The sequence below is a fragment of the Athene noctua genome, chromosome 18 (assembly GCF_965140245.1).
Source record: "Athene noctua chromosome 18, bAthNoc1.hap1.1, whole genome shotgun sequence".
NCBI classification, from domain to species: Eukaryota; Metazoa; Chordata; class Aves; order Strigiformes; family Strigidae; genus Athene; species Athene noctua.
The window spans coordinates 4,391,625-4,404,075 of NC_134054.1; the positions used below are offsets into that span (position 1 = coordinate 4,391,625).

Sequence of the window (12,451 nt, forward strand, 5' to 3'; positions counted from 1 at the left end):
AATACCACACACCATGAAAAAGCAAAATGGTAAGCTTGCATCTAATATATGGAGGAGAACATCATCATTTTCCACCATGGTATGGTGAAAGTAGGAAAAGAAATATATTGCTCATATTTCGTCATGAGCAGAAGAAGAATTGTGATAAATAAGGCTGACACACTCACACACTTAGGCTTTTCTTTTTTTGTTTCACAAGGAACAAACTTGTCAGACCTCAAAAGAAACCTTACAGTTGTTCAGAGGATTTATTTTCATAAGGCTGCTGACCAAATCTACAAAAATCACCAGTTTTAAAGACAGACTTTAGTATTGGTATGACTATAGTCACCCTGAAGACTTGCTCACAGTGAGAATATATATGTATTTCTGCAAGTTTAAAGATAGCAGTAAATAACTCTGCACAGCTGATTAACAGCCTGCCTGAAACATCTATTAACATTCTGGTCATGGGTGTCACTGTCTTCATTGCTACCTGTGCTGGTTAGATTAAAAATAGCAATGCAACCCAAGATGTAATCACATGGCTATTTCACTGTGTAAACACAGCTTTAGGTAGCTTTATGTTAAGAATTTCATACTATATATAATTTACCATGAATTCAGCTAGAAAGGAATTAAATATGACCTTTCAAAATAAAATATTTCTTTAATAACTTACTATGGCAAATACCACTATTTCTAGCATGCTTAAATGAAGCAGGTCTATTCTGGAACATCAGATTCTCTTTCTGAAAGTCATCCAGAAACTGTGGATGGCAACATGTTCTAGTACAGCTTAGTGTTACAAGACTCCTCTCCTTTAGTATCTACACTACCGTAGATGAAACATCAAAAACCCATGAAACTGCTTTATCAGAGACACAAGGCTAAGATGTCTTAGAATTCTTGCCTGCTTGCTTTGCAGAAAAGACATGACAGCTTAAAAAAAAAAAAAAGAAGAAAAACAGCATTCAGCCTTAAGAAATTTGATAAAATCTTTCTAAGAACCTGCTGTCAAGGTCTCAAAAAAGCCCAGAAGCAAGTACCACAAAGATAAGAGACACTGTTGTGTGACCCTGCATTAAAGGACCAGCACTAAAAAGTGAGGATTCAAGGATAAAGAACAGCAGAGACCAGCAAGGGCACAGTGCATCAGGATCAAGGAATAAAAATGGTTATGTAGGGCATACAGACTGTCCCAAAGACCTCTAAAACCAGGTTTTAAAGAAGAAAGAAAAAGTCACATATTCTTTGGGAACCTGCTGAACAAAGTAATCAATCCTGTGTTTCCAAACAAGGCTTTTTGGATGAGATTGATATAGTCCTGTCAGCAATCTGGAAGCAAGGCAGCCCCTAGAAATTGAACAGGATATCCAGGACCAAAAATGACTGTATCATCCAAACTCTTTTTTTTAAAAAAAAGATAATAATAAATGACTACTGATCAAAACCCCTCTGATGGAGACAAAGATGCCTGAGTTGCTGCTATCAATGGTTATACTAAAAGTCTGCCAAGAAACTGTTAGAAGCTACCTCTTTGTGTTTGCAGAGCAAATCACCCATAAAGACACCTAGAAATGTCAGCCAGTGTGCTGCCAACAAAAGGAGAGAACCTACAGCAAATAGGAGGAAAAGTAGAAGATAAAAGAAAATTGAAAAACGTAAAACCAATTTGTATCTGCAAAAGTATCATCGATATTAAGTGAAAAAAGCGGCACTAAACTCTAATTCATCATTGCAGTATCACAGATTTTGATTTGGAAGTATTTTGAAAATTTTGGGTTTGAAAGCTTTGAAACACAAACCATGGATTGAAAAAGAAGTACATGAATGTGTTTCCATTCAACTGTGAGTTTAGTACTGTGGTCATTCTGGACTGGGGTACTCTACAAAAACAGAAGGTATCCAAAAAGAATAAAAATTCTATCATGTATGGTAACTTCAAAAAGTTTTATGAATTATAATAAAAAGTCCGTTATTCAGAAGTGCTGTTACTAGGAATTCAGAATCACTGTGTAGAGCTCAAATTCTTACCACTTTCGGAAACTGTAAGTGATTTTATGATTTACTCAAAATAATCTTTGAATTGGAACACTTCAGACTGAAAATGATAAATTGTACAGAAGAACCAGGAGGCTCCAAAAAGGCTATTTATAGAAGAGCTGAAGTGCAGTTTATTCTTTTAGACCTAACCTGCTCAAATTGCAAGTTGTAAGCTGGTCAATAAAGACGTGCTACATTCTTTGCACAACACCCATCTGTATAAAGTACCGAAACTGCTGTATCATTAGAAACAAGTGTTCACCTGAAAAGTAGCTTCTTCTGTAAATTTTCTCTTCTTCTAATAATTCCAGCTCTTTATGACTCCATAAAACAACTCCCCAATTTTAGAGTGGTTTGTTATTTCTACCTCTACTGCACTAAGGTCCAAATCTTCGTAAACTTCCTGAATCTATTTCACTGAGTTATAAGCATAAAGCAGGTGATCAAGCAGACAGCAGATGACACACCTCCCCCCACAAGCCTCCACTAATTTCTCTGATCTTCCTACAGTGAATTTCTTTGGATTTTTCTTTGGTTTTCTTATGACTGATAAACAGAAGGAAATAAGTCATCACAATTGATAAAGAAATATTTAGATGCATTTCAATTCAAAAAGTTAAACTGCATCATAAAAAACTGATCAACTGCATCATTGAACCATATTCAATTCTTTCAGATATTCAGCATATATGTTAGCATGAAACAATGAACTTGATTAAAAATTAGAGACACAAAAATATCAATTCCTTGGCAAACAATATCCAGAGATCAATTGAAATAATTCATGTTATATGGGACACACCAGCTACTTTTTAAGCATGAAGGTATTTCCCCTAAATGGACATATCACTTTTAAACGTCTTAAAGATAAGAGCGTTAGGCTCCAAGATTATTAACTTCTAGAATATACAGAATTAGACTATTAAATTAACTTCTAGCTCCTTCCTAATTTTGAACAGATTAAAAAAATTATCTGTAAATAGCTCACAACTTACCTTGAAATCTGATTAATAAATGGTATGAGTTCTGCGGGATCATAAGCACGAGCGAAGGCCCAGCACACGTAGCATGCTGCATCTCTCACGTTGGAACCCACACTGCATGCCCCCCTCTTCTCGTCATATGTCAGTGCTTTCAAAATGACAGGAACAACTGTTAAATTGAAAAAGGTACAAAAGCAACAATTAGGACCATACCGTGAACCAAAAAAAAAAAAAAAAAAAAAAAAGTCAGAGCATTCAGTGATCCTTAGAGAAAAGACACAGGGTGGAGTTGTGTGTTCTGAAAGAAAAGCATGCATGGCTCTTAATACATGCTAATTTTGAAGCTGATTAGAAAGAAGAGTCGTTTTTTTATATACACCATTTTGTTTCTTTGTAGCAGGTTATTTCCTTCATATATAATTCAATGAGGATTAAAGCAAGAGGATTACACAAGTAGTAACACTGATACAATTTATTACTCAGTGATACATGTTTAGAAGTCAAAGTAATTTTAAAATGCAAAATTTTTAAAGTGTCCACTTTTTAAAATACTGGACTTTAAATATTACAGCAGCATCTACGACTAGAAGAAAATATTTCTTAAGAAATACAGTATTGTAACTACTATAAACTAAAAGAATCAGTATTCATCTACTAGCAGGCAGCATTTCTCACGGTAGAAGCCCTAATATGACAAATTCTTCTTAATTAACAATGCTTGTGAATCATCAATATACCAATCTTGAAAGGGACTTGAGTACAGTTTTTGCATAATCTTAAAGCAAAGTGACATGTTCGGCATCATTCTTGCATTAAGCACGTAAGCGCTAATGTTTCACTCCCCATAGAACTGTTACTTGGAGCAACTTCAATGCAGTGTTTTAAGCTTGAACCTCTCAGCACTGCCAAACGGCACAGATCATAAAGGCAGACTATGTCTAAAACTGCAATGGAACCTAGAAATGCAAACTGCTGGGCTTCACTCTAATTTCTGCTTTTACTCTAATTTCTGCTTAGACATCCAGAACAAGAGTGACGACTACGTGCCTCCTGACCAGACAGAACGATTTAATAACAGACCAGAAGCCTTTGATGAAGGAAAACAGTATACAAAAAAAAAGTCAATGTCTTTTTTTTTTTTTTTTCCTATCAGTCATGTTAATTATATAAATTTCACCAGTGTATCAGTTTTTGTTACACAGTGAGGAAATAAGATGGAGATTATTTGCATCTTAAGCAGCAATATGGAATCATGCACTGCACTTCTGAATGTACTCAAAATGCACTTAAATTGATTCTAATGCCCAAATTTCAAAATGCTGTCTCATGTGGCCCAGTAGAGAGACTCAAGCCAGCCATCCTGGAAAGGTGCCTTTTATTTCTCAATCATGCTTATTTGGGATGGTGAGGACAGGTAGGGACACTAAAACACAAGACAGCATTTAACAAACTAAACTATATCTCAGAGTATTAATGTTACACTTGATGAATCCAACTAATTACAGGAAGTAGAAGAAATGAGCAGCAGGAATTCACTATGTTTCTGAATGGAAATATTATACTGTGAATTCTTGATAATATTCTGTTTCTCCTTACTGATCTAGAAAATCATCCTCAACTGACAGTGTCAGGATGTCTTCAATGACGTAATGACAATGACATCCAGAACATAGAGCTTCATTCTGGGAGAAGAGTGGCATTACCTCTGTTCATGAAACAAATCACAATCCAAAAATCAACTTATACAATAGCTGTTTTATCCAAGGCAGCTCCTCAAAATGCAGGTATCAAGCATTGTTTCCCAACTTAATGGACAACCTGAGAAACTTGCGATTATGTTTAACCAATCAAGGCCTAAAAGCCACAGACTTCAATCCACCATGTCTGTGCCACATTTTACTGAGGGAGCTCCAGAGGAAATGCAGTTGCACGGAGCGTAAACCCAGGCTGAGCACTGAAACCACATGATACCATCACAGCAGGACAGCCGTAGAATACAGCTCTTCAGTTTTTCAGGCTCATCAGGGAAAACAGAGAAAGAGTCATCAAGATCCCCAAATCTTATCACAGAGGCATTACAACACAGGTACTGTTATTATAAAGCGATAAAAATAAGCCCTGAAAACAAGTGGATTAAGAATTTCACTTTCATGCTTATATCCCCATCAAAATTGCAGAATATAGTGTTTCTACTTCCAAAAACTTCTAGAAGCAGCTCTTACGCAGTTGTAGTGATATACTGCCAGAGTTTAATAAATACTGTATGTATGCAAGGCTCCCCAGAGGGCTTTCTTTTGGTATCTGCAAATCCAGATTATGATTTGAATACATCTCCCTCTAGATGGCATGTCTTTAATAAATGAATAATGTCTGTAGAAACAACAGCCTCTAGGAAAAAACACCCCAACATTTTCTGTCTTGATTTTCTTTCTTGTACCAAATTTATCAAATCCATCTGTCTTCCTTAGAAAATGCTTGTCAAAAGGTGATCCCATTGAACAAGATATGGGATCACTGAACTGTATTTCATTAGCAAACTGCCTGGATATACTTGAGTGGATATAATCAGAAAATAATTAAACTTCAATGTACAGTTCATCACTGTATGCCTGCTACTTTAAACAAAAAAATATGCATCACAACTGGAGAAGGGAAGTGTTAAAATTTTTACCTATTAAAGAAAATAAAGCAATAATTAATCATATCTTGTCCATCCCTCTAGTAGGAGCACAAGCACTCTATAGGGAAAAAAAGCAATTCCCATTCAGGAACAATGATATAGCAAAGAGGGATAGATACTTGGGCACTTCCCAGTTCCGAAAGAAACTGCAATAAAAATCTTTAAAAATGTTGATTAGCTTGTTTCAAAAAAATGCTGCATCAACTCAGGGAAGAAAAAAAAAAAAAAAAGTAATTTGCTGGTTCTACAGGAACACTAAAACAGATGCCAAAGGCAATTTTGCAAAGCTGCTGCAAATTTCCTTCAGCACTGGGTGATTACTCCAGGTACTTTAGACAGCTGTGAGTGCAGTCTCATCCCTCTGTGCACTGAAGGAAATGTGGAAGCAGCACCCACCAGCAGGTGGGTCACATTTGTATTGCCTGTATGAAAGAAAAATGCCTCATTTTTTCATTTCAGGGCATTAATTTCCCAAATGGTAGGGACAATACCAGTGGCAGCTGGCTTATTGGGATCAGTCTAAGCCAGAGGTGATGCTGCCAGGGGTCTGTACCAGCAGATACTAAGAAAATGCCAGGAACAGCAGCACTACTACTCCAAGCAGCTCAAGCTTTCCCCATTATCTCGCAGCAGGCCTTTGGACTCACACCTCTTCGATGTCCTACTCCTGTGCCTGGGACTCAAAAGTATTGCTGCTGCAAGAGAAACAACATGACTGCGAAGTCTGAAGAGCAAAAGGGGATAATGAAAGGGAAAGATACAAAATTGGACATTTAAAAGGTGGGAGAAGTGGAAAACAAGGTGAAGTTTGCAGCAGTAAGGGCTAAGTAAATATAAATACAATCACAACAATAAGGGGAATACTAATCTAGAGATCATCTATTAAATTTTTCATGCTATCACTGGTTCAATATTTACTGGTGAACTGTGGACTGTGTGAACTATAAAAAATTGCTCCTGACAAATGTTTGCATGTTTGAAAAAGCGGGTCCAGAATGACATTTCCTGTTGCCATTTAAGAGTCACAAAGGTCCAAAAGAAACACTACCAAAAATCCCAGTTTTCCCTTCATTCTTTACTGTACAGTTCTTCAAACACAATGCAGGTTTTTTTCTCCTATAGCTTCCTACAGTGTCTGAAGAGCCTGACTAAAGGAAGACATGAAAGAGCAGTACAGGCAAAATCATCTGTAGTATGTAGTTCACTGTAACTAAAGTATCTTAGAAAACACCTTCCTAATCCACAGTCTGACAGACTCTGTTTTCACATTATCTCACATACACTTTTCATCTCCAGTCTAAACACAAAGTTAAATTTTATTTAACATTTTTCTCTGATTTAAACTGTTCACATTCATACTCTTCTAAAGCATTGTTTGATACACAAAGCAGCCAGGAAGTTCAAAGCTTTGCAGTCAGCTTATGCATTTTGTATCTGTTATACAATTTCAATTCACCACTATAATCACCTCTCAGACATTCAGTATGGTCACAGTACTGTGTTGCTCTGTATTTTTTCAATTTTTTCAGATTTAAAATCATGTCAAGCTCATACTTAAAATCAATTCAAAAAAAAAAAAAAAAAAGCTTTGGGGAAAAAAAAAACACCTTCCAGAAGAAAGTTAGTTTTAAAGGGTGGAGAGAAATTATTTTTGAAATTATGAACATGCTGGTTTTATTTAAAAGTAGGAGGTTGGGAGATACAATAAGAAGACCTGAATTGTTACTTAATTTTATAAGTTACCATTTCTTTCACAGATCTACATTAAAAGTTTGCCATTAAAAACCGAGGACAAGTAGTGTCCACTCTCAAACTAATTATTAAAAAATATCCACCTGTCTAGGTGTGTGAATGCTCAAGAAAATACAGTCACCTTTACCCGTAGCCTAGAGGTATTAATAAGCACCTGCTACACTCCACCCTGCCTTACCTAACAACATAACTGCAGGTTGCAACACAGCTCTTTGCTCAAGTCTTGTGAAAATAAAGAAACAACTTCTAGCTTCAAAGCATTACAAACAACAGATTTTTTTTTTCTCTCATATGGGAGTCAGTTTGCACAGATACTTTGCTTTTTAAACACAGATTTTAAAAAATCAGATGCTTAGCACCTTTCAGGTGCAGGTGACAGACACTAAACAACTAGTTCAGAAAACTTAAGAAAGGTATTGTATACTGAAAGGTGACATGTACATAAATAAAATAAGCCTCATCCTAGTCCTTTAAAAACATACTTTACCTAGACTATCACATATGCCATCAAGAGCCCTATATTACTTTAACTCCAGACTGTATTTTTTAATTTATTGCAATGTTTATCATACAAAACATACAAATATAGCAATTAAACAAACAAACAAACAACAACAATAAAAACCTGTTCCTTAGCCTTAGGTCTTGTCTCCACAAGAAAACTGCAAAATTTTGTGTCAACCCTATTTCATTTAAAACAGATTTTCTCTGGATCTCAAGTTAATTAAGAATTGTCTAAATTTAGTTTAAAACTAAAATATGCCTCTCTTAAAAGCAGCTTAAGCTAATGTTACCTCTTAAATAAGTCTTACATTTTATATGGACTGTTTATGCAGAGAAGCTTTCCCAATTCATAATATATTGGAAAACTTTCTATTTAAGTATTTTTTCTTATACATAGTTCTACAAAAAAATGGTCATCTGCTATTACAGAAGTACACAATGTCACTGTAGGAGCAGCTAAGAATATTACAGTTCATTAATTATGAAGCTTAAACACAGTTTTAAGTATCAGCAGAATGAATAATAATTTAATTCTTCAAATTTTACTTCAACGAAACTAACTCAGTGCAGAAGTGTCCTTCGGTAGGTTCATCCTCTTTGTCAGCCTCAGGCATTAAAAAAAGTGTAAACAACCATATCTACAGTATGTCAGCTTCCCCTGTTTTAAATAGCATACCTATCACTATCATTCATATGCTAAAAAAAGAACTCTGGCTTTTTAGTATAAAGAATTTCAGATTTGAGACCACATGCTATTACATGACACTAACCTCTTTTGTAAAAAGAGGCAGGTCCTGATTGTAACTTTATTAGGGCTGTTATACTAATATTTAATATATCAACACAGATGCAAACATAGATAATTTCAGGTTAGGCCCATTATCAGAAATATGTATTTGTTTAAAGTTCTGCCAAACATTTATGATTTGTTCTCATTTTCTATATAAGCTGCCTACTTCAGAATTTACTCTTAAAGGACTATTTCCTCCAGAGGAAGGAGGAATTCTCCAGCGAGGATCAGAAAACACATGTGCTGCTTTGTCTGTTGAAAACTTCTCAGTATTTCTGTAAAATGCTCTAACATTGCATCCTGTAGGGCAAGTACCTAAAAACTGTCAACAGGCGGCCTCTTTTCTCTCATTCCTGCACCCAGGTCTGACCTAGTTAGGAGTTTGCCAGAGAAGGGAAGAGTATCACAATTCATGCACACTCAGAAGATAGTGAGAATTTGACAGCCAAAGTCTCTTAAGCTGCCATAACTTTCTCACAATTCTTAACACTGACCCATGTATATAAGGCTATATACATGCATATCCACAAACCAAATAAGCATTTTCTAACCCGTGACTATGAAGGGCTGTGTCTGTCTGGTTGCAATCTCAGCTCAGTCTCTTACTACGTAATGAATTAAGAGAGTCTTTAATTATATGATCACGTGATATTTTTTTTCCATGGACCTATCTCAGTCAGCACACAGGAAAGACCTGCTCTAGCAATGAATCACAGCTGGGCAGCAAAGGAGATTGTTGTCTGCCTCACTGCTGAGGGAGGAAAATATGTAATGCAAAAACTGGCTTTCAGGCAGAGAGAAGGGATTGTTGGTTAGGTTGGATGTTGCCCTAAAGAACTACATTCTAACTACATCTCTGCCAAAGACTTACTGTTTGATACCAGTCATATTACTTAAATACAGTATTTAAAAGAAATGGACGCTGGCTCTCATTTCCCAGGTATCTGCTTCAATAAACTAATGGCAGGTTTGCAGAACTCCGACAACGTTGAAATTAGTGTGAGCTTTTTGAGTATGGCAAGGGGCCAATGAGGAAGCAGACAGATCTGGATTTTGGCCAGCCTATCTCAACATCATTATGTAATGCAGCCATAAAAACTCAAAATCTTTAAGCACCCCTGCCTGGCTACATTGAAAGGCCTTGCAGCTGACCCAGGACAGTACTGATCTACCTTCTCTGGAACAGAACGCAATGAATATTTTGGGGATTCATCTACCCACTCACACCCAAGGCCATGCTAGAGACCTTCACAGAGGTTTACAGCTAACAGAGCTCTTCCTTTAACTTAACCAGTAGCAAACTGTAGTTTAAGAACATAAAGAAACAGGCTTAGGAAGAAATCCGACTAAGCAAACGAATTACTTTGAAGGAGTATAAAATTTTTCTAAACTAATAATACTGCACGTCAGAAAAGAAAAATCACCGAAGAAACCCCAACCTTTAGGCTAAGGTTGTGCAATACTGAGATAAACCCTACAGTGAAAAAGCTAGAAGCAATTCATTGTCATTATTCCCTGCTTAGTATTTATGCCTTTTCCTAGTTGCACTGGGGGAGGGACCTTTCCTGCTACAGCTTTAGCTACAGCATTTATTCTTGCTCATAACTGCTGGCTAGTGGGGAAAAAAAAAAAAAAAGTCTCTATTATTTATAATGCTTCCTTGCTAATTTGAAAACTATTACAGTGACATACACATTATAACTCTTAAAAATACTATTTTCAAGACCATGCATTATTTTTAAAGTTCACCTGGGTGTTAGAGAAAAGGAATTCTTCTGCAACCAGCCTTTCAGGTTTGGGTGTTCTGTATTTTCTAGGAGTCCACCTAAGACAGGTAGATTTTTTTTTTTTTTTTCATTTCTTCCTGTATCTATGATGAAAAGTACCTGGAATCTTGCCAAAAGCCTCACAATTAACTACCACTACAGAATGGACTAACACATTTCAGAAGCCTGACTTCCTGATGAGTCCTCCTCCATAAACCCTGACAGCTGTAAATCAATATCAAACAACTTATTCTGGAATATAAGAACATGGAAAGTAATACTTAAAAACAGAGTATGCAAACAAGTTTAAGAAGTTACATAATAGATTTCTATAAGACTACTTAAATCTTAGTCTAACTTAAACCTCTTTCTAGAACACACTTGAAAACAGTATTTTTTTAACTTTTTGTTAGGGTTTTTTTTTTTCATTTAATAATCAGCACAGCGAAATTGGACTAGCAAAAAATGCTCCTTTTTAAATTGTGTGTAGAGTTTTTCAGACTTTGTTTGGGTTTTTTTAAGTATATCAAGCTCTATATAAATATCAGGAAGCACCATTCTCTCTATGCTCAGATATCACACAGATATAACACAGGAATCCAATCTCTTATCAATACTAGCAAATATGCAAGCATTCTCTGAACCTGGAATAGAAAATTCACTACTACCAGAGAGCATATATCCACAGAGCACATATCCACTCTAACCAAATTAATAAGATATTTGCAACAGAAGCTGAAGGAATTTTAAAATTGCAGACACAGGAGTCATACATACACAGATACTCCTTCAAAGCCACAGCATCTGCTGTTGAGATCAGCTGCATCTATTTGAAACCTTCGGACAGCACAAGACACTTCATTTCATAAAACTTTTCACCAAAAATATACTTGACAATGGGACATTTTTAAAACAGGGAAAAAATGTCAACTGAAGTAACCAGTGTTTCATATTTAAACGATGTGCTTGCCATTCAACAGAAATAACACAAAAATATTTCCCTAAGCCAGGGTCTTTCTGGGTACTGGTAGCACTGTGTCTGACCTCTTTGAAAAGGTGAAAAGCACACTGATTTTGTCACTGAATCCCAAGACAACATAACCTGCCAAGTCCCCTCTCAAATCTATTTCAGCCCCCTCACTAACAGTACTTAACTGCAGATTTCAATGCTCCCTACTTTCTTCTTGAACTTTTTTGTTTCTCCTTTTCTTCTGAAGGTAGTTTATAAACAGAAGAAACAAAGCCTGGCTCTTCATGAGTTGTTTTTTTTCCAGTCTCTAGGTCTACCCTTTCCATTTCTTCTGATTTTTAAAAAAATCAAATTCAAGATTTGGATCACTTGCACTGACCCACCAGTATCAGACTTCTGAATGAGCCATTATCTGTGTATCTCATCAGCATTATTGCCTGCTGTTTAAATGCTGCTTTCATTGTTGCCAGAGTTAAAAAAGGACAGAGGGGTTGTTGGATTGTCTCAGCCTATTCACTGTGAATGGGTAAGGGTATATAAGAAGGCTGGCAGATCAAAAGTAACATCTTTCTGGCTGGAATCTTCCCAACATAAGCACCAATTCATTGCAAGTGTAACCATGCAGTTCTAATCTTCTTTCCCTGGCTTCCTTTTCTTACTCTTCAGAGATGCAAATATTTACAACCTTAAACATATCTGGTTTTAAGGCAAAAATAGGATCACATCATGCACAACAACAACAAAAAAAGAGCAACTTATCTTTGACTGTGGAACACTAATAGTTCTACTACTGATTTCATTTACGTGATTTTCTATGGCTTTCAATAGGGAAAGTTTAGGCCTCTAGCCATTTAGCAGATACAGCTGCAACTATTCAGTGGTCAGCAAGCCGTTGAGGGAGTTTAACAGAACACTTTTAATCTCACCACTGACATATTAAGAACGCCTAGGAAGTTTCATGTTCCTATACATGACACACCT

The 12,451-nt window shown here is 36.1% G+C and overlaps 1 protein-coding gene across 3 annotated transcripts in view; it reads right to left on the reverse strand.

Moving 5' to 3' along the window:
* TBCD (tubulin folding cofactor D) overlaps nt 1–12,451 on the reverse strand; it is a 128,273-nt gene that overhangs the window by 70,436 nt on the left and 45,386 nt on the right. For all 3 annotated transcript variants that reach the window (XM_074922186.1, XM_074922184.1, XM_074922185.1), the window contains exon 15: nt 3,021–3,177. In XM_074922186.1, coding sequence (XP_074778287.1) covers nt 3,021–3,177 — 157 coding nt within the window. The remainder of the gene's footprint in view (nt 1–3,020; nt 3,178–12,451) is intronic.